The sequence below is a fragment of the Micrasema longulum genome, unplaced genomic scaffold, assembly GCF_059751315.1.
Source record: "Micrasema longulum isolate JH-2025_06_02 unplaced genomic scaffold, ASM5975131v1 h1tg001586l, whole genome shotgun sequence".
NCBI lineage: Eukaryota > Metazoa > Arthropoda > Insecta > Trichoptera > Brachycentridae > Micrasema > Micrasema longulum.
In genome coordinates this window covers 290,686-318,020 of record NW_028278768.1, presented here as the reverse complement: position 1 = coordinate 318,020, position 27,335 = coordinate 290,686, and the positions used below count along the sequence as shown (strand labels likewise).

Genomic DNA, 27,335 nt, shown 5'->3' with positions numbered 1-27,335 from the left:
ACACTTTACTATGAAGAGAGGACAGGGGATGGGAAGGAAAGAAGAATGATAAAGGAACAATTTAAATATTTAGATAGTGACATTTCAATCTTGACTTAAATGTAAATAAAAAAGGGGCGTCTTTAACATTAGTGGGTAGATTATTCAACAATTGAGCGGCAACTACAGTGAAAGGGGAGGCAAGAAAATTAGAGCTATGACAGGATATAGAAAAGGGTTATCTCGTTACTAGATTGAAGAGATAGTTCCTGTTGTGAAAGAGGTTGAATGAGCTCTCTCAGATAAACAGGTGAAGTGGGATTATTTAAAATATTGTGAAAAAGTGATAGAATGTGAATGTTTCTTCTATGCCTGATACTAAGCCAGTGTAGTTGCGTACGATATTCAGATATGTGGTCAAATTTGCGAAGGTCAAAGATAAAACGAATACAAATATTTTGCAATCGTTCTAACTCATCAAGTGATTCAGAGTTAGCATCTGAATAACAAACAGCCGCATAGTCAAGGAGTAGAAGAAGTAAGCTCTGGACTAATGTTTGCTTAACATTAATTGGCAAGAAACTCTGTAATCTTTTAAGTGAGTGCAAAATTCTATAAAGTCTAGTCTCTGCTAAGTTTGCTATAAAAGATTGGTCTATGATCACGAGGGTCTCCTACATGAGTTAATAGAGGAGATGTCTGAGAGAACAATCTACAGCGGACGCTCTTGCCAAGAATACCAAGAGGACTTATGCAAAGATATGAGCAGCGGGTTATATAAATAACTAAAATGGGCCCCACAAAACAGACTGGAGTGGCAAAGGAGATGCGGAACCTTGCTGCAAACAAATTCAAAGGGCTTAAACCAGAAAAAGAAGAAGAACAACGAAAATGGTCGTTATATTTATTTGAAGATATGTATTGAGCGTTAACATAAGTTGTATCCGTTTTTATTTCGAAATGAAGGAAACAAGAGGATACAAATAAAATACAACCAATAGTCGTTAATGAATTATCCTTCATTATTGTATAACACATTAGTGAATAATTCATAGCGTCTTCACCGCACACTGCGCAAATATCAGCAGCTTTAGCAGGTTTATTCCATCTATGAACGCGAGCTAGATAACTGGACGCAATATTTAAATTTTGTTTTACTTGTTATTTACCTAATTACTTAAATATTTAAATTTATCAACCATTTTCATAATATCGTAATTAACTTGTAGGTGCTGGTAAATTGAAAATTGGGTTATAAACTTGGGTGGAATAAACTTCATATATACTCGTATATAAGGAAATTTTGGACTTTAGATCCTTGGGTCCACAACACCATCAAAAAAAGTATCCTTTTATGTCATTAGTTCGTAAGGAAGTATTCTGTATATTTAAATAATGGGCCAAAATTGGCCATAACAGAATCTGACGTTTGCCAAAAATTGATAGGCAGTATCAAAAAAGAGTGTACGCCGGTTGTACAAGCGAAAGAATTGTACATAAGATATTAGATATTGCAAAACATTTGAGGGCTTTAGAAGCAAATTTAAAAGTCTCTACCAAAAACGGAAAATTAGTTATGGATGCCAAAATAAAGTATACATAAAAGCCTTCTTAGCTAAATAATAGCGCAATTTAAACCGTGACTAAATCTTGTAAAAACAGATTTCAATTATACTACTTGATAGATTGAGTTTTTCTACTGACATTTCTTGGTGGAACTGCATTTTAATTATAATAATAAAAATTCGTGTCTACTTTTATTCCACTTTCATTCATATTTTTACCAGTGACCGGGTTTTGTTTTTTCTTCCCATAATTAAATACAATCATGATTTACAACCCCTGCTTGCATAATAACAAAGAAATTTATCTAGTTTCCCACCAGTTTGACAATCTTGGTCACGAAAAAATCCTTCAGGTGCCTATGAAATATTTTAGTGTGAAAACACTTTTTTAAATAAATATTTCATATTAACCATGTCGGGAATCAAACTCGAGACCTCTTGCGTGGTAGACAAACGCGCTGAGCATTACACCACGAGATTAACGAGGCCATTGAGTTAGTGAAACATAATTAGAACATTTTTTTATTTCAAAGTTTTTCTTAAATATCTCAGTAACTCCTTAAATAGAGATTTCTAAGTAAGCTTCTAGTACCCCCCGTTTATTTGTTTTTTTTTTTTTAAATACCACCACAAAAAAACCCCTGTTTATTAAGGGTGCCTAATACATATTTATGTGCAAAGGCTGTATAGCTTTAGAAAGTACTCGTTTGTTAACATTTTAGTTTATGTAATTTCAACGCAGTACAATTAGAAAATCGATTATATCATACGAAATTATGTCTTAGGGAATAAATAAAAGACATACATTAATCAAATTTACTATCTCCAGATAAGTCTTCCGAAAGCGTCAAACATGGGACGATCGTGTAATATATGGAAGACGTCCTGAAAGCTGAGTCCATCGCAAGGGCAGCAATCATTATCTCTTTTTTTACATATATGAAGATATTTTCGAAAAGCACCATGACCTGATTTGAGTTAGCTCGTAAGTCCACCCAAAAGTATCCAATATCTTGGCATCTTTTTTTTTTTTTAAATCAATTTCGTTATTTCAGTTGTATCACTTGATAAATATATTTTGTCCCAAGTATCGTATGATTTTTCTTGCACTATTACGCCAAGAAGTTTAACTGCATACAAATGTGCGCACAATACAGACAAATTTTTGCAAACCCAGAGGAAGTAATAAAAAATGAAGCCACTGCCGAAAGAAACATAGACTTTCTAAAAGCCATGGTTAAAAAAATGGAAAAAACTAACGAAGGAATGGACTCAGACCCGAAAAAAATAACTATTGTACAAATTATGCATACCAGGAAAAAAAGTTTTGTATGCATAAGCAAAGCAATAAATAACGGGAACAAGAGGAAAAAAAAAGTCTCCTGAAGGCACTTATTTTAAATGACTTAATTAAAGAAAAATAGCCAAGAAGATGACATAATTCTACTTACGCATAGTAGGGTACTCCCGGTGAAACAACTACATATACATAACACCATCCAAATAATATATTATTGAGAATTATGGATAATTTTAGGTTATCTATAATTTCTTTTGATATAGTGTTACACTCATAAGTAAATTAATGTCATATTGTAAATTTGTAAATTTACAAATTGAATAAATGAATAAAAAAATATTTTTTTTAAATATATATATATACCTCTTTCATGAAACTATACACTATATTGATGTAACAAATACTATACAGTATAATTAATGCGCTTTTTACGAAATGGTGTACAAAGAAAAAAATATGATAAATATTTTTTTGTTTTGCTTTGTACACCATTTTGTGAAAAGGGCCTAAATTATGTCGTTATGGTATTTGTAACAATCAATACAGTGAAAAAATTCCACAAACCAAGTTTTGTAAAGTTTCCATCGAAAATAAACGTAAAAATTGCATTTTTCAATAAAAAAAAAAAAGCGCCATCCATTAATAATTACTTTTATATTTTCGTTTAAATCACCTTAAGGTACAGAAATGTGAAAGTGTTGCAATATAATGCATGAATTCTAAGATTTAAAATAAAATCTTTCATTTGTCATACACCTAAGATATTTCCGACTTGACTGTGTACCTCATATTTTCATGTCCGATGCCAATTTTTTTTTAAACACATTTATTTCGACTTTTTGTCTTGCCGACCTTGAAACTCTATCATCAAAACCGAAAAATCACAGATTTGCCGCCTTACTTCTATACGCTCAAATACATTTTTTTAGCAAAGCGAGTGAGCGCCTTTATTACTTAACGTTGGTTAATATTAATAGTATGTCAACAACATTCAACACCGACTAATAGCAAAATGAATTATTTACTCAGCCATTGGCTACACACATTTTCCGACCATCGGATGTTGTGATTGCAATTCCACTCCCATTTGTATATTGATTTACTCTTTATTCAAAGCGAATTACTTCATTACACAAATTAATAACTTCCAATATCTCAACATCTTTCTGACCTTTAAATAAATTATTCCTTTAATTTTAGCAATTGCCGAAATCAAACGATCGAATTTAAATATATTAAAATACATATTCGACTGTGATTTTTCCTAAGCCTGACCATAATAAACTCGACACAAAATTAATTGATAATTTTTTACAAATTGGTTTCCAAATATTTTTCACTGCCTACCTGGATTAAAAAAAAAAATAAGACAAGTTACTGTGACTAGTTTCACGTAAAGATAAATAAATAAATATAAAAGGACAATGTTCGTATGTGTGTTTTCGACTGACTGACTACTGGACCGATTTACGTGTGATTTTTTTATTTATATCTTCATTTTTATAGCTCTTAAAATCATCAATTTAATATGTAGAAAACAAATGAGAAGCATAAATGTTATATTCATTGACCTACCAGGGTTGCATTAGACAAGAATGCATAAACTCAAAAATTGGGAGGATGTTATTTTTTCGCATGTAAAAAAGTTTGTATTTGAATGCTTACAAACAATTTTGACTTTTTATAGATCCCAATTAGTTTTTTTTTTTAATTCTTTACAATTTCTACCTATTGATATCTTTTTACTGGATTTTTAGAAATGCTAAAATAATATCAACTGATATTAAATACATTTTTGAAAATCATATTCTTACGGAAAGATCACCCTTGTTGGTAGGAAGAGAGAAGTTTGACATTTGCAAAACGAATTTTATGTTTGAAAACCAATTATTTCGAGTTCTAGAATTCAATCATAAACAAGTACTTACCAATGAAAAGGTACACCATATATTTAACATTTATCCAAATAGTTTTTACACGCTTTCAGGACAAAATCAGGCATTTTGATTTCGAATTAAATGTCAAGCTCACGTCAAAACCTAGCTGGCGGTTAAAAAACGACTAAATGCGCGTTGGGCATGACTGAGCGCTTGGGCATGAGTAAAGAGTCATAATTTTAGAGAACTAAGGGTGCATCTATGTGTATTGATAGGCCGATGATTTTATTTAAGAACACTGATTCTATGGTAACGTAAAAGCACTATGAAATGAAGTTTTGCAAGTATACTTAATGATGTTTAATCTGAAGCACGGTTTGACTTTTTTTCATACTCGTACAAAAGTATTCTCGTATTCTCTTATTCTATTTTCTCCCAGGATAATGGTACTTGTACTGGTGATTTGTTTATATACAGTATAATGGAGGTATCTGAAAGACAGTGACAAAAAAAATATTTTTAAATAGCTATTAATCAAAATTCTGTGACACGCATATCTTCACAATTTATGTAATCCAAAACACGAAAATTATCATGTACGTGTACTTAAATTTAGCAATAGCAAAGAATTGCTGGGTTCGGCTCGTAAAATATAAAATACATATTGTTTTTGGATTATTTCATAATTTTTTAATAGAACACTGTTATTAACAAATTACAAAAGGGATGGAGTATACCTTAAATAAGGGAATATAGAAGTCTAGGCATTTACAGGGCTTATGACCTGTCATTGGCTGGTTTAAGTGGTCTCTTTACACACTGTATAAAATTCACCATTTTGCCCATGTTTGAACATCCATATTCTTCCATTTGTTGATTTTAGTGAAGTCAAAGAGCTGAAAATTTTATTGTTGTGAAAAAATTCATCTGACAGAAATATTTTACATACTAGGCAGCGCCTGAAAACAATTTTCCAGTTTTTAAATCTCTTCTTGGACCAGTTGGTTTCATTGCAGTATTTGAGTTTGTCCAAATGTTTGTAGACAAAAAACAGGATTCCACCCCCTCGGGAGGTGCCTAAACTTCCATTTTCCCTTATTTAGGGTATTCTTCATCCCTGTAGTAATTTGTTAATCTTAATGACTCCCGAGGGGGTGAAATCCAGTCTTTTGTCTACGAACACTGTTATGTTTAAATGTATTTATGTTTATGTTTATAAAAGGCATATGTGCCGTGTACACCAATATAATAAAATAAATAAATAAAATAAAATCAATAAATTAAACCAAAACTTAAATTTGCACGGTTTTTAAAAAATATATAAGACTGTCTTTGTTTCACATAGCTCTTTCGTGTTTTGGATTTTTAAGCTTGATATGTGAAAAACGAAAACATTAAGCGCGCTTTATTTAAGTACTAACAGCTTCATACAAACTTAGCAGCAATACAATTTTCAGAAAATTTAAAAAATAAATTTTAATGCTCACGTGATTGCACATGCAAATTAAGGCGGCGCCATTTTTTTCCCAAGTGATATTGTGTCTGCCTACAACCCTTTGGGCCAGCAATCATCATGATGAAACGATAAGATAAAAAAAACCATTGCTCATTTATTTAATTTATTAGGTAAACAAACAGTATGTACACAAATATTGCCAATTTCATTGTATATTAGTGTAAGAAACTCATGCACACACCAAAAAAATTGTTTACACTCAATACAATAATTTAACATATGTTAAATATAATAAATGTAAAAGAAACGAAATGAAAAATTATGTAAATAATAATAAAGTTAAAATCTTCTTCTCTCAAAATTTCTATAATTTTTGACCTAAATTTACATACATTGTCACAAAAAATATCAGCCTCGGTAAATATATTGTTATATTGGTCGCATATTCTAGGTATTGTAGATTGTTTAAAATCGTTTGTTGACGCGTTTTCTGTGTAAAACAGAAGATTTTGATGAAGTCTTTCAAGTAGGTTAGGAGAATCAATTTTATTATTTATTAATTTGAATAAAAATATCTGGTCTAACATTTTTAAGATAATTTATTCTATGGTACTGCATATTTTCAGCATGGTTAGAGAAGCTAATGTTTAACCGGTAGTCGACCTTCTTTAAAAAAAATTGTTGAACTCTTTCTAGTCTATTAATACTAACATTAAATTAAGGTGACCAAATAGGAGTACAGTATTCTAGCTGGGGACGAACAAATTTTTTGTAGAGTTTTTCATATGTCTCTGCATGTTTAAATGGTTACGATACTAGCATAATAAGTCCGACCATTTTATATGTTTTTTTCAGGACTGATTCAATATGAATATTAAACATTAGTTTCATATCAATAATAACACCTTAGTCGCGAATTTGACTATCTGTTATAGAGATCGGGGTATTATTGAAAGAGTAAGGAAAGCTGATCGTCGTTTTATTGCGCAAAATAGAAAATGAATGACATTTACTAATATTTAATTCCAGTAAATTTTGATTACGATACTGAAAAAGTCTGTCGAGATCTTCTTGTCGGGATTGTAATTCGATTATTGTTAAATCTCATTTGTTTATATGATTTTTAAGAAGTTTCTAGTTTCTGGATTTAATGATTGCGTTAAATATAAATAAATAAATATTTTAACAACTACACGTTACAAAAATGCGAAAAATCTATCACGGCCACCCTACCAGTGCCTCATTTTTGAGAACTCATCTCACTCGTGTTTCGTTACATAATATATGCGTTCAACATTTATTTTTAAATTTAATTACTACGGATTCCAATTTTATTTTCTAATGCATTTAAAATTTAATTCTTCATCTGTGAAATAGCTCTGTAATTCAATTTCCAGTTTGCTGAAGACTTGAACCACAATACTAAACTTGGTCGTGTATTGTTTATGAACCAAACGGTATGCAGTTCCGATTATATTCACGGAAGATTTATTAGGCCATGCTCGTATATTTGAGCACGCTGTATTTCTAAATGGCACGTCATAGAAGGTTAAATGTCATACAAATCAATAGAAAATATCAATAACCAATAAATTCTCACTACCATACAGCGGTGTTCTCAATTGAAAGAAGGAACGTTTAATTAACTATAAAACTGCTAGGTAGAGAAATGGAATTATAGATAACATATATTTTATCTTCACCATCATTATTTCCTTATCTACATCTTGTGATGCATAGGGTAATTATATTATATGTACATATTGTAAACCAATTGCAGCAAATGATCAATATTAGGCTTTGGGCGCCAGTTCAAAAACTACATCACATTAAATATATATGAGGGTTAACATATTACAACAGAGATGAAGAACATTAAGGAGAAGGTAATATAGAAGTTTAGGCATCTGCAGGGCTTATGACCTGTCAATGGCTGGTTTAAGTGGCCACTTTACACACTAATTAAAAATTTTAAAAATATATTTAAGTAAATTGCTATTCTTAAATTTTAATTGTATTACTTTACTAAATTTTCTTACTTTAAAAAAAATAAAATTTATATTTCTTTAAACTATTTATTATTTTATACGTATACAGTATTATGTCTGTACTCTTTTTATTTGATTATTAATTAAAACTTATGTCTGAGCACCCGATGACAAACTATTATTGAATAGTTTATCGGGACAAAATATATTTTAATACTTTGTTTTCTTTATAATGTATAATTATTGTAATAATGTGTTTATTTTTTTGATTAAAGACTCTATGAAAAAAAAAATCTATACGTTGGTAAAAAAATATTACAAAACGATGAAAAACATTTATGAAGAAAAAAAATATCAAAATTTTAAATAAACTTTAAGATTTATTTATGTGCTAAATAGTGACTAATAATAATACTTGAATTAGTTAAAACAAAAGTAAATTGATGGAAAAAAAGACGTACAAAAATTAAATAGTATTTTGAGGCATTTATTTATTTATTTATTTATTTATTTATTTATTTATTTATTTATTTATTTATTTATTTATTTATTTATTTATTTATTTATTTATTTATTTATTTATTTATTTATTTATTTATTTATTTATTTATTTATTTATTTATTTATTAACGGACATTGTCCATGTATACAATTTATAAGGTTTAAATATTACAATAAAAGAGTAGTTTAAAACATTTAAAGAAAAAAGAAAGAAGCATTGACCCGTTCGTGAAATAATTCTACAAAATGAATCTCACCTCAATAAAGTTTTTAGCTTTTTCTCTTCACAATAGTCCACAGGTGGAAGAGTTGAGGAAATATGAATTTTTAAACACAGGCAGAATGGCGAATGTTACGGAGTGTGTCAAGTGGCCACTCAAACTAGCTAATGACTGATCATAAGTTCTGTAAATACCTAGACTTCCATTTTTCCTTCTCAAAAATATTTTCCTTCGCTGTTGCAATAAATTTGAATAACACGCGAGGTGAAATTTTGTAAAACTAGTCACAATATTCATTTTTCATTGCTCTGTTCCGATGTTTCGTTCGGTTCCTGGTCCGCTTGACGCGGGCATTATATAGGACGTCCCAGATTCATGAAATGGCAAAGTGTTTTTGTGAGACAAGGTTTGTGGAGTTTGAAACTCCTAAGCGCAGCGCAAGCGGTCGGATGGTGAAACAGAGAGGCCTTTGACTCGGTCGGCTGCTTTCTAGTTGGTAAAGTCTACTGCCCATATATGCCCTGGACCACCTCGCGGACGTATATGGCTTCCAGCAAATGCAGCGAGATGCACCGTTCGGCTGCATAGCTCGAGTTATACGAGTATACGGACTTTGGACACTTCTGCAATAACTCGAACGAGGCACCCTAATGTTATTCCAATTACAAGCTCTTATAAAACTTTTTAAAATGTTTGTAATATTTTTCAAATCCTTGTATTCTTTCTGTACTGATGTTTCAGATGGCGTTGCAGCTTCCGTCACCAGGTTTGATGTAATTTGTAAAACCTTATGTGCTGAGGATTTTCACCGAGTCGAAGTCTTCGTTATATGTTTGCAGCTTATTAATCTGAAAGGTGTGTTTAATCACAATCTACGCCTTTTAAAATAAATTAATAACCAGCATGATTTCAAACATGTCTAAGAGATTTTAGCTGATGTAAATAAACAAAATACAAGGGCCCCAAGGGAAGTTCACAGAGTTATTTTTATTTTACTGTGGAAAAAGCGAACTTTCTATTTAAAAACTCAAATATTCATATAATGAATTATTTTAAAACATCGTTAATTATAGCTAACTGACAAAAATACTTCAAATTGGTGTACAAATATTCACATTTTCGTAGCGAAAATTAGATTTTATTTTGTACGTAGTTGAAAGCTCAGGTCTTGAAATATAATTAAATCATAACGTGAGCATACAACGAATACTGGCCAAGTCAGAGTTTATGTTTTTTGGGAAATCGGTACTGAAGTTTTTACTTAGACACAGACTTAAAGTTTTGTTATTTAGTACACTTTTAATTGAAAGTTTCCTCTGCTTTATTTAACATAGTAGAAAGTATTATCAATGTATTGTATAGTATGGAAGTCAACAATATTTTGAGTTTGTCCAAATTTTTGTAGACAAGGGTTGGAATCAACTCCCTGGCGAGCTGTAAACATTAACATATTACAACAGAGATAAAGAACTCTAAGCATCTACAGGGCTTATGATAAATTTGGACAAACTCAAAATATTGTTGATAAATCCACCTGGTCCATGAAGCATAGAAATTGAAAAAATAAAATTTTCATAAAGGTTTCAGCTCTTTAACTTCACAAACATCAAGAGATAAAAAAAAATAAAGAATATTGATATTAAAATATGAGCAAAATGGTGTATTTTACACAGTGTGTAAAGTGGCCACTTAAACCAGCCAATGACAGGTCATGAGCCCTGTAGATGCCTAGACTTCTATATTACCTTATCTTAAATGTTCTTCATCTCAAAGATGGCTCCTGCAATGGTAGCCGAAACGTCGAATCAAATCCAACATACACGGTATCACCCAAAAAAGATACATAATATTGTTCTTCATCTCTGTTGTAATATGTTAATAGTATGGAAGTGTTTTGATTTTGTCAATATTTTCTATGGTAGATGTTCATGAACTGATTCGATCAGTACAAAAATTGAAAAAAAACTTAGATATAAGAAAGATATCATCGAGATATCAACTTCGTAAAAAAAAATCAAAATCACAAAATTCGACTTGGCCACTTTTTGTTGTGTGCTCACAATTATTTATTTATTTTAACTGTTGATTTGCGATTGTATCAATTCTATGAACGAAAACCCATATATTAATCAGTTTAAGCAAAATAAATATCAGGTGTACATTTCTACGTCTTAATTTTTAATTGTATCGAACATTCCGGCATTCTAGATCAATTTATTGCTCCTAGCCAGAAAGCACTCTCCCGTGTTGAATTATTGACTGTTATGCTTTTGTTACTTAGAAATGATACCCCACTATTCTTTTTAATGTCTATTATCCGAGTTTGAGAGAATTAATGGGTAAACTCAAAGCTGACCAGAAGATCAAAAGCTTAATCAACAAATTCTTATGTCACGATGTCAACAGACCATTGTGGTGAAGAAAAATGTGAAGGAAATATCCAGCATTCAAGACTCGTAATTTCTTTTTATTTTAGCAGCCCGGCGGTAAATAATGTCACAGAATTTTCTCCCGCCTAATGATTCGTCTCGATTTAGAACAAAGTTATAAGATCGTGCGGAGATTCTGGTAGATGTGACTCGATAATTGAAAGAGGTATTTTTGATTAAATAAATCTTCTTTTATTGAACGTTGTAAATCAAGATGAATTGGCAAATTTCCACAGGATTACGTAATGCGGAGATTCACCTTAAAGTGCCCCAATTTTCAACAAATAAATAATAATATTCTTCCATTACGTTCCATGCTATCTGGAGCTCCAATATGAATTTTGTCAAAAAAAATTCTTGCTGATTATTAAACTCGTTCGTAAAACCAGTGCTCCTAACTAGCATTTCATGTATTCGATCTTAGCACCTTTATTTCTCTGTGGCAATGGACTTTATCTAGCCCGCAATTCCTCAAACAAGTCCAAAATGAGTCTTTTACAATTTCTTAACACTCAAAAGACTGTGGTAAATAATTCCTTTGCGCGCGGTAATGTAATATTGTGTTACCACAAGCAAAAGACAGAATATTTTAAAGTTCAGACATTTGAAAAAAAAATCATAAAGGCATGCTGTTTAATAATTCTTATTTCATAATTTATAAAAATAAACATAATTTTACACTGTTATAGCAAAATAAATAATAATCATAAATACACCGGTCATTTTACAAGCGCGCATCCCTTATCACTGTCAATAACCGATGTTTCACAAACAACGGCCACAGAACAGCGTCTCTGTCTTCCTTGTTATAAGTTATATATTTCTGTTCTCTCTTCAGATTTACTGCTGTGTCGGAGTCAGATTTATTCTTTGCAAAGTTAGGATAAAAATTGTTTGTATTAAAATCCAGCACAGTTCTACAAATTTTACTTCCTAAATCCGGTGTGAATTATTTATAGGAATATTACAAAAAATACAACTTCACCGTTTAAAAAATAAGATATATATATCAAGTCCTGTATTGTATGATATACTAGTGTGATATCGCAGCCACACAAGATATAATACTGATTTTTTTTGTCTAGCCTAGCTTAAAAAATTACCTAAAAATTTAATTAAATCTAAAATAGAATGTATCTTGTAATAAAACAAATTTTAAGTACGAAATATAAATAAAACCTTTTAAATTCGAATAATAACATTTGTATATATTTTATTAAATAAACTTCAGATTGACAGTCTTGATAGTAAGTATATTTATGTTTTGAGAACAGATTATTAAAAAAAACTGCATTTGGTTTTTTAATGCAATGCCCTGTGCAACACTGGGTGTGGTAAGGAAATAATGATTTATTTTTAAACTGAATTAGTTCTAGTTGTCTTTTTTCTACGTATCTCTCTAAGAGAGCCTATAAAAAAATATTTTTAAAACAAATTATTTCAATAACAATTTTACCAATACTCTTGTAGGCTGTCGTTGTCTAGGACTTTGCTTCATAAGCTCCGAGCTCGATTTTCGGTGAGATCACGATAATATTCTATAACATATATCTGTATTCTGAATTAGTATTTTTCTAACTCATAATTTTAAGATTATTTTAATATATCCTATACGAAAAAATGTACTCCTGTTCTCCACTGCAATATATGTATGTATTATTATGTCCCCATATATTTTCTACTAATATGTTATGATTTTTATTTTTTTTATTATTTTTTTTATTTTTCTTTCTATTTCCATTTTTATTTTTTGCTCCTTTTTTGTGTAAACTGCATTTTTGTGTTCATATTTAAAAAATGCGCTTCTGTTCTTTCCACTTTTATACTAATATGTGGAGATGATATTTTTCTTTTTCTTCTAAAAATCATTTATATATTCATTTGCTACAGCTGTGTAAAATACATGTCTGTCTTTATTTGTTTATATGTATGTAAAAACACGTGAAAGCCTAAAAGGTGTTTAAATAAATAAATAACTTAAAGGCTTGATTCAGAAAAACAGAGACGACGTTTTGTCTCTTTTCTTGCTCCTAATCATTAAATCGAATGCAATTTTCCACTCCTATATTCCTTCATTCCTTCATTGATCCTTCACCACTCCTTATCAATTTATTTCTTTTTCTTCACGCTATCTCTTTGTTTTGTCCATTTTTTTTTTTTTTTTGATAAATGTTATATTTATTCTTTATATTTTTCGAACCATCGTTGATATATTATAGTATAATTAATAAAAAAATACATATTATTGGATGGCAGGCCCTACTATGTATACGTTTTTTAAAGTTCTTATTTATAATCATTTAACCTGTACATCTATTTCTATTCGAAATAAATAAAATTGAATAAAATAACACTATGTATATGTGCTGTAATTCACTACGATAATTGAGAAAAATAAAATTTAGCTTTATAATAATAACGTTCGAAGCTTTTTGCGTCACATAAAGCACATAAAACAATCTCTTGAAACTCGGAATGACAAGTAACTATAAAATATGAAAATCAGTGAAATAGTCCGGATTCAGAAATAAACATCGTTAAAAGCATCATCCGAGTGTGAAATCAAATGCCGACCAACCCTTATACGAGATTTTGTTTTGATTCCTTGTTTTTCTCAATTTTACGGCGTATTAAACGTATAAGAAATGAATAATCGACTGTTACTCCTGGCTTAAGCTTGATACACAGTTTTTTTCTGGATATTTAGACAGGGAATGCCGTCACGGCGTATATTTGCCTGAATTTTTATGCGCCTCTTCTGGCGAGACACCCAAGATACGTTTCAGTAAGGTGACAGCTTCAGTCGCTGGTGACATCCGCTGTGACAAGCGACATTGGTGACAAGGGCATTACAGATTACCCCTGCGGTCAATAAGAGAATTAATCAAAGTAAAAAAAAAACTGTGCCCGGGCAGACTAAGTTATACCCGTATATGTTGAATAGAACCAGAATCGATGACGAGTTCTTTTGACACGATGGCTACTCTCGGGTAGAAATCCTGAATAAAGTAATCGAGTAGAATATAAGTCTGCCTCATATTGCAGTAATTGGATTCCTGACAGAGAGGATGTGAAATATTAATTGCAAAATTCGTTCTATATTACAATATTTTATTATCCTGGCTTGGTACCTAAAGCGTAAGGCTGATCGACTTAAATAACGGATGATTAATATAGACTGTATTTTGTGTTCCAATGTAGTTATCTATGCGCCATCGGGTGCGGGTTATAATTTATTTACTTAATTATTTATTTGCTATGGAAATCATGCAGTCTTTTTTCTAAATACAAGGTATTTGTATGCAAGAGAAAATTTTTAAAAAGTAAGATCAATAACAGATTTCACGTTAATTTAATGTAAATACAGAAAGAGAGGGGAAAAATATATAATAAACAAAAAGAAATATATTATATATGAAATAAAAAGTACGTTTAAAAATTAAATAAATGGAGAAAGCATTTTAAAGTTCCAACTTTAATATCCTCCCCTCTCTCTCTGCTTCCATGAACATTTATATTTCTTAGTAAAAAATCACAACCAACAATAATTAATTAGATGCAGGTAGTAGATGTACATGTGTACGAGTATAAGTAAAAATTAAAAATGATGAAACGTCACATTCTTTAAAAAATTTATGTTGGAGTTCTATCCCTCACTAGGATATGATTTTCAAAGAACTGCGTACGATTTTTTTGTCATCATTTCCTTATATTATTTATTTATTCTTATGATTTCTCATATATTTACTCGTGCTTTATTTTTTTTAAAGTTTTATAATTACTCCGCCGTGACTCCACAAGTTCTAGTCGGTGTGTTCTGCTGATTAATGAGTTGTCTTCGAATCACAACACTCTATCATTGGTTGATTTGGAAGAACTTTTGACGTATTTCAAAGTAGTTCATTTTAAATTTTTTTCATACATTTTCGAGAAACTTCGCCGTACGTAAAAAAACATTTTTTACATCCCGGTATTGAATTCTTCCGATTGGAACTTCCAACTTCCTCGTGGACTTAACGTAGCCTCATAGGAAATAATCCAATGGCTCCAAATCACAGGATCGTGAAGGTCAATTTCAACAGGATCATTTCTGGAAAAATGTTGTCGCCAAACTTGTCACTCAGTAAGTTCATGGCTTCACAAAGGGCCTTGGGCGTTTAGCGAACTAAAAGCTGATTTTTTAAAAAAAATTCCACAATTTACAAGCGTTGTTCGGGTGAAAGGCATTGTATTTTTAATTTAAGTATTGTTACAGAATGCAAGATTAAAAAGACTGCCATTAAAAGTTTGACAAGAGACAGTATTATAATCAATAACTCTGTCACAATGAAAATTACATCCGTTGCTAGCCACAAAGTTTGAAATTCCGCTACTATAGTATAGTTCATCATCATTTGAAGTTTTTGATTAATGACTTTACTAATATCTAATCATTTTAAATTGTCTAAGCAAAAACCACTTTTATTGACATGCAAAATTTTTACACCCGTTTCTTGATTCAAATCATGGTTTTCGGATATAAGATGATTTGCGAATTTTAAAAAATTATTTTTACCGAGACATCTTATATTTATGTTTTTTGAGTCTTACTTTAAATTTACGTGAAGTTTTTCCAATATAAAAATTTGGGCAATTCAATCTTCTTTCTCTCTTTTTCTTTCATTTTTCTGTCTCTTTCACACAATATTTAATAATATAAAAAGCAACGCGTGTAATTATAAGTTAGTTTAATTCCTGACGATGAGGTAGTAACCTTGAAACCGGTCGAAGTGTTACTCAAAATTAAAGTGGTTTATACAAATTTATAAACGTATAAGTATTTGCGTTGTTGTTTTTTATTTGAAATTAAATTCTCAATATATCCATTATTATTAGCAATTTGCTTTATTGTATTGAGTTATTTTTTTAAAAGTAAAATCAGCTGGTGAAACAATTTCAAACTGTGTATCATTGAACGGAAAGGGGAATGTTTATGAGTAATTGAATGATTTGAAGAATTATGAATATTTTTTTCTGTACATGTTGGTTTACGGTAGATATCGAAATCTTTTTTTAATGTTTTTATTGTTGAAGACAAGTTTAATTTTAATATATTTTTCTATTTCCTAAGTCAATTTTATTTTTTTTAATTAATAAATTTATGAAATTAAGGCATGTCAATAACTATTAATATTATAATATAAGATAGTTTTACTTACTTTTAAACACTCACACTTGATGCAATACATAACACCAAATGGTGGACCCAAATCAGCAAACCACGTGGATCCCAATTCTCTGCCTTGACCACCAAACGTGCACTCTGGAAAAAACAAAACCAAAAATAATTAAATAGACACTTTACAAACGCAAAGGAAATAACAATTTGATTCGTGGGTAATAGAGAAATATAACATACTACAAACACCGATAAAAATATATGAATAGGTATAGAAAAAATAATTGTATTTTTAAAATCAATATGAATATTGTGGAGAAATATTTTCATACATAAATTTTAAAAATAAATTAGAAAAAAATATGACATGTTTGGCATTGATAATTGTGACATCAAGATTCGTGACGATGTTCTATAAATTCAATTAGATATTGATTATTTTAATATGTGGTGCAAAGCCAACTACCTAGAATTAAATATTAAAAATGTAAAATAATGTATTTTTATAGAATGAAATAACCTATCTCCATGGATTACAAAATAGAAAATATTAATTTAGATGTAGTCAAGTCTATTATTAAGGACCTCGCAGTTATCATGGACTGTAAACTTACCTTCAATGAAAATATCGATACTATTATTAACAAGTCACTAAAACTCTTGGGTTTTGTTAGCAGGACATCTAGTGACTTTACTAATGTGTTCAGTTCACGGTTAAAACACTGTATTGCTCTCTTTTTCGTCCTCTTTTAGAATGTGTATCCGTGATCTGGTCTCCCTTCTATGTAGGCCGGATGATAAATCATATCGAATCGGTGCAACATTGTTTGCTAAGAAAAGTAGCATGGATGATTGGCCTCGAGAGGGGAGACTCTACTTACGGATAAATAGAGTCAATGTTAAGAATCTCAAGTCTACAAAAACGTAGAAATAACATTGACTCTATATTTATGTTTAATTTGGTAAATGACTTAATTGATGTATCACCGTTACTGGAACAAGTGTTATTCAATGTTCCGATCCACCGGTTGCGAAATAATAATGTGCTGTTCCTCGATCAACACAGCACAAACTATGGCTTGCATGCACCAATATCCCGATTGTGTCGTATTGTAAACTCGAGACAAGATCTGGACTTTTTTGGTGTAAGTCTTGATAGATTAAAAATTTACTAAGATAGACCGGATCTTGTCTTGAGGTAGTAATTTGTATTTCTTTGTCCTTGCTTTAATTTTATTGAATTGTGTTTTATTTTATAAGTGCTTGTATTTATTATAAGAAATTGTATTTACCATTGTTAGAATGGACTGCATATGTCCGTCAAACTATAAATAAATAAATAATAAATATTCAATCGGTTATAAATCACATGTGTTACAAATCGCCTTTGTGGGATTTTTTTTATTTGGTATTTTTACTATTGATATGTATTTCATTGCTTTCATTTTTTATTTTTTCAATACTCTGTTTTACCTCTTATGTTTATTGTAAAAAATAATTTAAAAAATAAATCTAAAAAAACAAAGTTCAAAATTAACATGAATCGGGACGTATTAGGGGCGTAGCCAATGCATCGACCGTTTTTGTGGGAATTCAAAATTATAAATAAAAAAATATATAAACTACTAATTAGTAAAAATAAAAAATTTTACTTGACAGTATTTTATAGACCCTTATTACTTTAAAATCGTATAAAAAAACCTAATATTTTCATTTTGTTTTCATAACCGACTTTTATCCGGACAGAAATGATGCTACGCAGAAATATGCCGTCGTGTGTAATGAAAAAATGCTTAAATTGATCTGCAACTGTGAAAAACAGAACAGATAGGTATGTCTTTTCATTCATTTATACAATACATTTTTTTTAACAAATCTTTGATCTCTCTGTGTCCGGGCGGTTTAAGAATACAGTTTTTATGTGTGAAATAAAACCAGAACCCTGGATGAGTGCTTTCAACTGAATAGATCTTTTGCTTTTGACGACTCAAATAAACGTCCTGAATAATCGAGAGGGGATAAGTCCGCCGCACAGCGTGGTTGCTGCGTTCGCCTACCTGAGAAGGCCAACATTATATATTGAAAAATAATAATTCTGCACTGCATCTACGTTTAATATCTATTCTATTTTATTTTTTTAAGTTTGTTATTCTTAATATTTTTATTATATTATACGTTATTATTTCTTTCAATTTACTAGATTATTTCCCTGCGTTAATTTTAATAGTTTGATACGCGCACATCGTTAAAACCTGTAATAAGTTCGTGAATATGAGATTTGCTAAAAAAATATTATTTTAAAAATAATTATTTTAAATGAAAGACAATATGGCAACAAATGCTTACACACAGCTTGTAAAGTGATCATTTTGATTAGCCTTATTTATTTTCTTATTTTACATAATAATATTTCACTGACCTACTAAGCGAATGAAAATCGTTCAACTAGATAATATTATTTTATGCTTCATATAAACTCTCAACCTACTGTGAATTTTATCACAAACAAGAGTGTCATGTTATTAATTTGCAAACAATTTGCAACATCTCTGATGACATTAATCAGAGGACAATTTAATCGAAAACAATGTAACTTAACACTGTTGTTATATTTCAGCGCCTAACCTAACCTAGTTTATTATAAATTACGCTAATATTCATATATCAAGTAAGCTATTTAAGATGTGAGTAATTATTATATTTCATTAAATAACTTTTTATTTATTTATTCATCTACATATTACATACATAAAAATAAACAATGTTGCCTTGTCTAGGGTTATTAAACCCCGTTCTAAGATTATTAAATTATTTACGAAAATCGTAAAAGCGAAAACACAACATTTTTTTTCAATGTATAATTTAAATTTTAACATTTTTAAAACATTACTTTTGTAGTTGAACATTTCAATATATTTTAGTATTTTTTTTGTACGGTGTATTTTACTGAGGGCCTTACCCATAAACTTGCTATATTCTAGGCTACCACTATACTAGGCGTAACGTTATACTAGGTTTATCTATAAGGCCTTGAATCTATCCTTCCTCCCTTTCTCCATTACCCCATTTGTTTCTACTTTTGCTCTCACAAGATGTATTTTAATTATAATCAGTACAGGTTGGTATTGGCTTTTTATAAATACGAGTAGGTCCTAATCAGCATGTTGGTTTTATACATATTATTCAAATTATTTTTTATGTTAGCTTAAATTACAATTATTAGTATAACCACTCATATTTACACTTATATTTAAATATTTGTTTTTATATTAATTTAAACTATTTTCATCTCTCATACATTCAGGCGTCCTGTAATAATTTTTTAACTTTTTATACGTAATGTGATGTGATTTTAGAATTTTATATTCTTTTTTAAATGGCAGCCTTTTCCTATCTTTATTTCTATACACTTGTAACAATTTTCATTTAACACGGTCTTATTAATGAAGTATTTGGTCTTTTGATTGTTTAAAAATTGAAACGTTAAAACAAGAATATTATATATGCCTGTTTTTACGTCTTCTTCTTATTAGTATCCAGTTGAGTTTTTTTTTGCATATTTTCTTTTTATTATATCTACCTTTCTTTAGCACCGTTCTCATGGCTCTATTTTGAAGTACTTTCAATTTATTTTAATTTCCGTCACTGGCTTAAAATAATATTGTAGAGCTGTAATATATATCATGTGGAATAATTATAGTTTTATACATGAGCTCTGCAGTTTTTCTATCTTATTCATTCCTCGATCTACCAAGAAAGAACATTGTTTTAAATATTTTTTTAGACATTTTTTTTTTTAAAACATGTTTAAAGTTAACAAATTTTCGTACAACTTTAGTTCAGTTAAGTTTATTATAAAGTAGATACTCCTAAGTGAAGCATGAAGACATCACCAGAAGCCTCCAGGAGTCCCTATTGCAATCCAGCACCCTCGTCTCCTCGCCGAATAAAGCCGAAAGATAGTCATGGACGGCGCGACAGCGTTCCAGGGCGGCGATAGCCCGCAGGTGTGAAGAAGATGCAATTTGAATTAAGGCTCTTCTGAGGCACCCGCAGCACGTGCCTAAGCCAGATCCACCGCCGCATCCTCAAAAAGCTCGTCTTAGAAGTTTTTTTATATTTTTTAAATGTATTTGGACCCCTCTATTTAGTAGCCTTACGTGTCATGTACAAGGATAAGGTACTCGGAAAAATCATTTGTCTTGAAAATGGGATATTCGATCACTGCTTTTAGTTTATTACCTTTATGAGTCCAATCACCATTGTTGCAACGTCCAAGAACAATGGCGCGTGATCACTACTTTTAACAACAGTGTGAATATCTGTTAAGGATATTGCGTCTTACCTGCATTCGGTTTCAATATTATAGCGTATTAAACTGAAAAATGGGCACTGAAATAACAGATGTTTGATACTCTGTGAAGAAATATAATCGCATGGACAGAGTCATCACCTATATATGTAACTTTTTATAGCTCCGTGCCCGTTAAAATTTTGAATTGTAGGAGTATGTTGCGTCCATTTTTAAACTACAATGTTGGTAACGAAATCGAACAACTTTATAATTAATATTCTCAAAACTCAGAAGTTTTAGATAGTGTTGTTTCTACATGTATGGATTGAAAAATGCGTATTATTAAAACTCGATTAATACAATATTTGTCAAAATTTCTCAAACGTCTGTAGATTCCGCCTAAGACAGTTAGCATTTTCAACACCTGCCTCGAGTCTCATATTTTCAATTTGCGCTAAATTGAATTACTTTGACAGATAAGTATGCAGAGCTAAAGAAACCTGGAGATAAATTACTTGGAAGTATTTTTAAATTCTGTGATTTCTTGTTTCTAAAAGGTCTGTTTACTATCATAGCAGAAGTGGACGCATTTTGCCTGAAGTTTTCCACTCTTTGTTTCGAAGGTCGATCAAAATGTGTTGGCTATTTACGGTGCTGGCTTTACATTTAACCAGGCGCCGTAATGATGCTGGAATTCGGTCAATTATTTTAAAGTCGTGTTTTGTCGTGCAGTATCCAATCTCCTCATGTTCCATGTGGCGTAGTGATAATTAAGACGCCAGAATCTCATATTCGAGAAAAACAGTATTGAGTTTCATGATAAGTACTCTGAAGAGTTTGCCATTACCCGAGAAGAAGATGAGATTTTACATTGGCAAAAAAATATTTTAGGGCACTCGAGACAACGATGTTCGTCAATTTTAAGAGTCAGCTCAAATCGATAAATGCGTATTAAAAATGGTATCGCTTTTTAGTAAAAAACATTGTGAAAAGCTTATCAATTATATAACAATATTTAATTAAATGTATATATTGGACCTACTAATACCCAATATTCCAAGTTAAGTATATTCGTGTTTTAATTAAGATAAATTAATTCATTTATAAATAAATTTATTTTGTTTCGTTTTTTTAGGTTTATATAGAAATTTATAGTTTTCTGAAAATTACTTTATTTTTTATTTTTTTTTTTTTACTTTCTGGTTGCATTTTTTTTACAGCAATTAAATTTTTTTGTGATAATATAATGTAGGTTTAATGCGCAGATACTACACATACGTTTTTTTTTTTTTTTAAACTTGTGAGTCACCTTAACTGCCTAACTAGGGTCAGCTTCCCTATTCTAAAACGGAAATGTATGCAATAAATAGGTATCTACTTTTAAGGAATACATCAATCATTCACCTTCGCAAGGAACAGATGCAGCAACCCCCGGAGACAACCGTCGTCAAGCGGAAGCGATACGCCTGGCTGGGCCATATACATATTACGCATGCCTCCTAAGAGCCGTAACTACCCTTGCCTAATTTACAAAGCACCAGGTTTTCGCGGTTCTGGGAGTCCAATGCTGGCAGTTTGCCGGCAGTTCATGTCTAAACTTCCGGACGCGGACCTGACTTGGGAGGACACACGAGAGTTGGTCGCAGACAGAGAGGTCTAATAAGATTTCGTTAACACCATAGAAAGCGAAGGTGGATTAAATTGAACATAATTGAAACGACCTGAACAAACAAACTGAAACGAAAAAAATGGTCATTAGGTAATTATTTAAATTTTCATATTGATTTTAACCTAATTTTCCCTAGTATAAGGCGTAAAAAAAGATTTATTTTATTATTAATTTCAATTTCAGCACCGATAAAATCAGCGATTATGTCAATTTGTTACAGTTTCATTATTACGTATTTCAAGTAATATAGTTGAATATTGTAAAACTAAGCTAGCACAGAGACAAGTATATTTTATAGGCCCGAAAATTGTTAATTATTTTTTTACTGATAATATTTCGTTAATCCCAATTTTTTTAAATTTGCCTTCTTTTAAAAAACACGCACTATCCTAGATTCGATATCCTATATTAAAGATATTTACTCTTTTTTTCTATGACATAATATATTTTGTTGCTCTTTAATAATAGGGAATATTTTTTGAATATATATTTTTTTTTAATTACTTTAAAAAAAGTACCTCATTATCTTTTACAGAATATTTTATTTTCTCTATCTTATATTTTCCAAAAATATCATACCTGTTTATTTATTATAGAAGCGAAAAAATCATAAAAATTTCTTGTATGCCCACGAACAGGCCATGCTTCTGTGGGATTTTTAGTTTACTTTTTTTACTGTTAATAAGGATTTTATTGCTTTATAATTATTCTTAATTTTTTATATTCTCCTTAACCTGTTAGATACATTGTAAAAATACAAAAAAATATAATAATAAATAAAAAATATTACATTTTATAAATTGAAAGTATCTCGTCGGGCTCGTGGTGTAGTGGTCAGCGTGTTTGCCTGCCATGAAAGAGGTCTCGGGTTCAATTCCCGGCATGGTTGATATGAAATATTTATTTGATTTGGTGTTTTTATGCTGGAATATTTCATAATCTCTAGACTGGCTCCTGAAGCGTACGACTGATGATCTTACCTCTACGTAAGAAAAAATATGAAGATACGCTGCGATTTCTGTACCAATTCAGTGCCCTATGCACCATTAAGTGCGGAAATGGAACGAAGAAGAAGAAGTATATTTGTATTCATCTTTTTTTATGTGAATGCACATACTTAAGTATACATATTTTTTTTTTATTGGCAGAAATGTTTTTTGATTTTCCATTTTTTGCGTTGTTTCTTTGAAATATGATTTAGAATTTAAAAACGTATTATACATGTAAAACTGATTAGTCGTGTGACATCACTTGTTTAAGATAATTAATTCAGTCGCCACGGCTGGTCGACTGTTTAGAATCGTTAGAAGGGGTAACTTGAGACTGAGGTCTAACTTGAGACGTTTAAGATGGAAAATTTTTATTGATATAGGAGACTACTATGACGTAGTAGTGTGTCTCTTTATCAAATGTATTGACGGTCGTGATACCGAAAGACTGACGTAAAAAAAATATTTGAAGACAAAATGTATAAATCACTACAGAAAGCGATGTCAAAATCGTTATTGTAGACCAAAATACTGCAAGAAAATACATCTACAAAGGTTTCTAGAGAGAGACATGTCTTCTCTTAATTAGTTCGGTAATACAATTTTTCGTTTGTTAAACTTGTTTTGTAATGCTTTTTATTCAAAAGTATCAAAGTCTATTAGTTTCATTAAAAGAATATATATTTCAAGGATTTAAAGATACTTATATATATCCCTTTCTAACTCGAGATATCACAAGAAAAGCTGTGTAACTTTAGAAAAGATTTTTTTTATGGGAGTGCCCAGGCTTTTAATGGGCTCAGTAATTTAAAGAGAAAACATCAACTAATGAATCGGATAAATACACCATTTTATTTAATTGATAATGAACTTTTGGTAGAACCGCAAAGTTTAATTCCGCCTAAAGTTACCCCATTTGACGGTAATTGTAGCGCACTTGGTGGGTATGGATCGACTTGTTAACAAATATAATATGGTATCCGCAATGGACCATATACACGATACATACAGTACGATCTTGTACCACTGTGCCATACAATAATGTCACGTAACCGTTCTACTGATGCACTTTCATCTGTAATATTATTGCGTTCTACTCATATTAATAACGGTGATCCACACAAAAAAAATCATAAAAAATGGTCAAAGGATTTTTTTATCTAATTTAGTCGATATTAAAAAGGGGGCGTATCTGTAAATCTTAAAAAAATATATTTTACTTCAAATGCCAAATGTTTCAATGCCCACAATTTCAATAGAAAACTAACATCTTAATTTTTTGCGACTGAGAGGGAAAACATTTTGAGAAGGGAATATTTAAGTCTAGTCATTTACAGTGTTTATGGCCTGTCATTGGATGGTTTAAGTGAAATCCAGCCTGTCGACAACCATTTGGACATACTCAATTGTTGAAAAGTAAAATATTTTCCAATGCTCGTTATTATAGCAAACTTTTTTTTTTTTCAATATTCGTACAATTTTTTAGTCGCCTGCCTTTACAAAGTATATTAATCATGTTACCGACAAAACATCAAACAAAATTTTAATTTTCGGGACGAAAATGTCAGATGATAATACCAATAACCATAGCTGTACCTCAGAGGCAGACGGATGCAAATCCAAACGTCAAATGTTCAACAATAGCCTGATCTACTTTAAGTGATTTCTAATAATTCAGAACATTAATTTGTACCTTCAGTATCTTTACGATAGAAATAGTTCTAGACGTGGAGGTGGGGTGATGATTGGAGCAAAGAAGGAATTTAAAGTTTACCACCAACAAAACTGGGAATCCTCAACCGAAAACATTTGGCTGACGTTAACAGGTAACAATAACGTTAAAATTAATTTATGTTGTATTTATATACCACCAGGAAACAATCATACACCCCATATTCACAATTTTCTCGATAAACTAAGCGAGCTCAGAACTATGAAACCCAACGAAGAATTTCTCGTATTAGGTGATTTTAACCTACCCCAAGCTTCGTGGTATAAGAATACAGATGGAACAATGTTTTTGTCTAACAGTGTTCAATCGACCAATGTTTTGAAACTCTCTGATACATTATCATTTACCGGACTCTCCCAATATTGCTCGATACCGAATAGTAACAACAAATATCTTGATCTCGCCATAAGCTCTGTTAGGCTAGTAATGACTAAACCTACTCAGCCCTTAATCCCGAAATGTCGTCATCACGACGCATTACATATTTATTTAGAACAGTTACCTTATATCCCAATGCAAAGGCAATCCCGTTCCATTCTATTGTTCAGAAAAGCCGATTATAGTAAAATAAATTATTGCCTGAGTAACATTAACTGGGAAAGGGAACTATCTAACTTTCCAACAAATACAGCAGTACATATATTTTATGAGAAAGTGAAAAACGTTATCTCCACCAATGTCCCCACAAGAGAGTGTAGTCAAAATAATTCTTACCCGATTTGGTACAGCCCTGCTTTAATTAAACTAACCAAAGAGAAAATCAAAATGTTTAAAAAATGGAAAAAATTCAACAATCCTCTCGATAAAATTGATTTTGGTATATTACGCGCAAGACAAAAACGAATGACTAAATTTTGTTTCAAAAGTTTTGTTAATAATTCTGAACAAAAAATTAAACAAAACCCAAAGTTATTTTGGAATTTCGTCAAAAGTAAGCGTAAAAATCAAGGTTTACCACAATCAATGATATTCGGGGACACAAAAGCAGATAATCCTAAAGAAGTCTGTGAGATGCTTTCGCAATACTTTGCATCCTCATTCAACTATCATACTCATCCACAAACACCTAATATGAGTGTACAAAAAGATGATCGTGTTAATATTTCTAGTGTTCCTATGTCTCTAAATATGATTGTTAATATTATTAAGAATCTCTCTAATAGCTCAAGTGGAGGAAGTGACAATATTCCATCATATTTTATCAAAATGTGTTGTCATGAAATTGCCAAACCCCTGTTACTAATATTTAAAACATCACTAAGTGAGGGAGTATTTCCTGACATATGGAAACGTGCCCTCATTACCCCGATATACAAATCTGGCTCCAAAAATGATGTGAAAAACTACCGCCCGATATCTAAACTGTGTGTCATGAGTAAGATTTTTGAAAAAATTATTTACAATCAACTATACAATGCTGTCCAGAGCATAATTATTGAAAATCAACACGGTTTTGTCAAATTTAAATCTGTCACGTCCAACCTAACATTATTTTTAGAATACGTTTCAAAGGTTATGGACGAAAGGGTTCAAATAGATGTAGTCTACACTGATTATTCCAAAGCCTTTGACACCGTTGTACACAACATACTCCTTACTAAACTATGGAGTTTGGGTATTCATGGTGATCTGTACAGGTGGCTCGTTTCTTACTTAAGTAATAGACTTCAATCAGTGGCCATTAACGGGTTTATCTCAAAGGACGTAAGCGTGCCCTCAGGTGTTCCCCAAGGATCGCACTTGGGGCCGCTACTTTTTATCATCTTCATCAATGACATCAGTAAATGTTTTAAATTTGCCAAATTTTTACTTTTTGCAGACGACATGAAAATTTATTCTGAAATCAATTCACATCAAGATTGCTCTAATTTTCAAGAAGATCTTATTAGGCTAAATGAATACTGCAAACTAAATCACCTTAAACTAAATACTAATAAATGTTATGTAATGACCTTCACTAGAAATAAAACAAAAACTAATTTTAACTACACAATTGATAACAATATCCTCTCTAGAGTAAACGAAATTCGCGATCTTGGAATTATACTTGATTCTAAATTAACTTTTGAAGCTCACATTAATGCAATCGTTAAAAAAGCTTATCAAATGTTGGGTTTCCTAATTCGCATAGGCAATGACTTTAGTAATATACAAACCATTAGACTATTGTACTGTAC

The 27,335-nt window shown here is 30.8% G+C and overlaps 1 protein-coding gene across 1 annotated transcript in view; it reads right to left on the bottom strand.

Moving 5' to 3' along the window:
* LOC148274768 (dorsal-ventral patterning protein Sog-like) overlaps positions 1 to 27,335 on the bottom strand; it is a gene marked incomplete at its 3' end in the record, with an annotated part of 322,288 nt that overhangs the window by 95,391 nt on the left and 199,562 nt on the right. Inside the window, 1 exon segment of the mRNA XM_088236629.1 lies at positions 16,515 to 16,618. Coding sequence (XP_088092755.1) covers positions 16,515 to 16,618 — 104 coding nt within the window.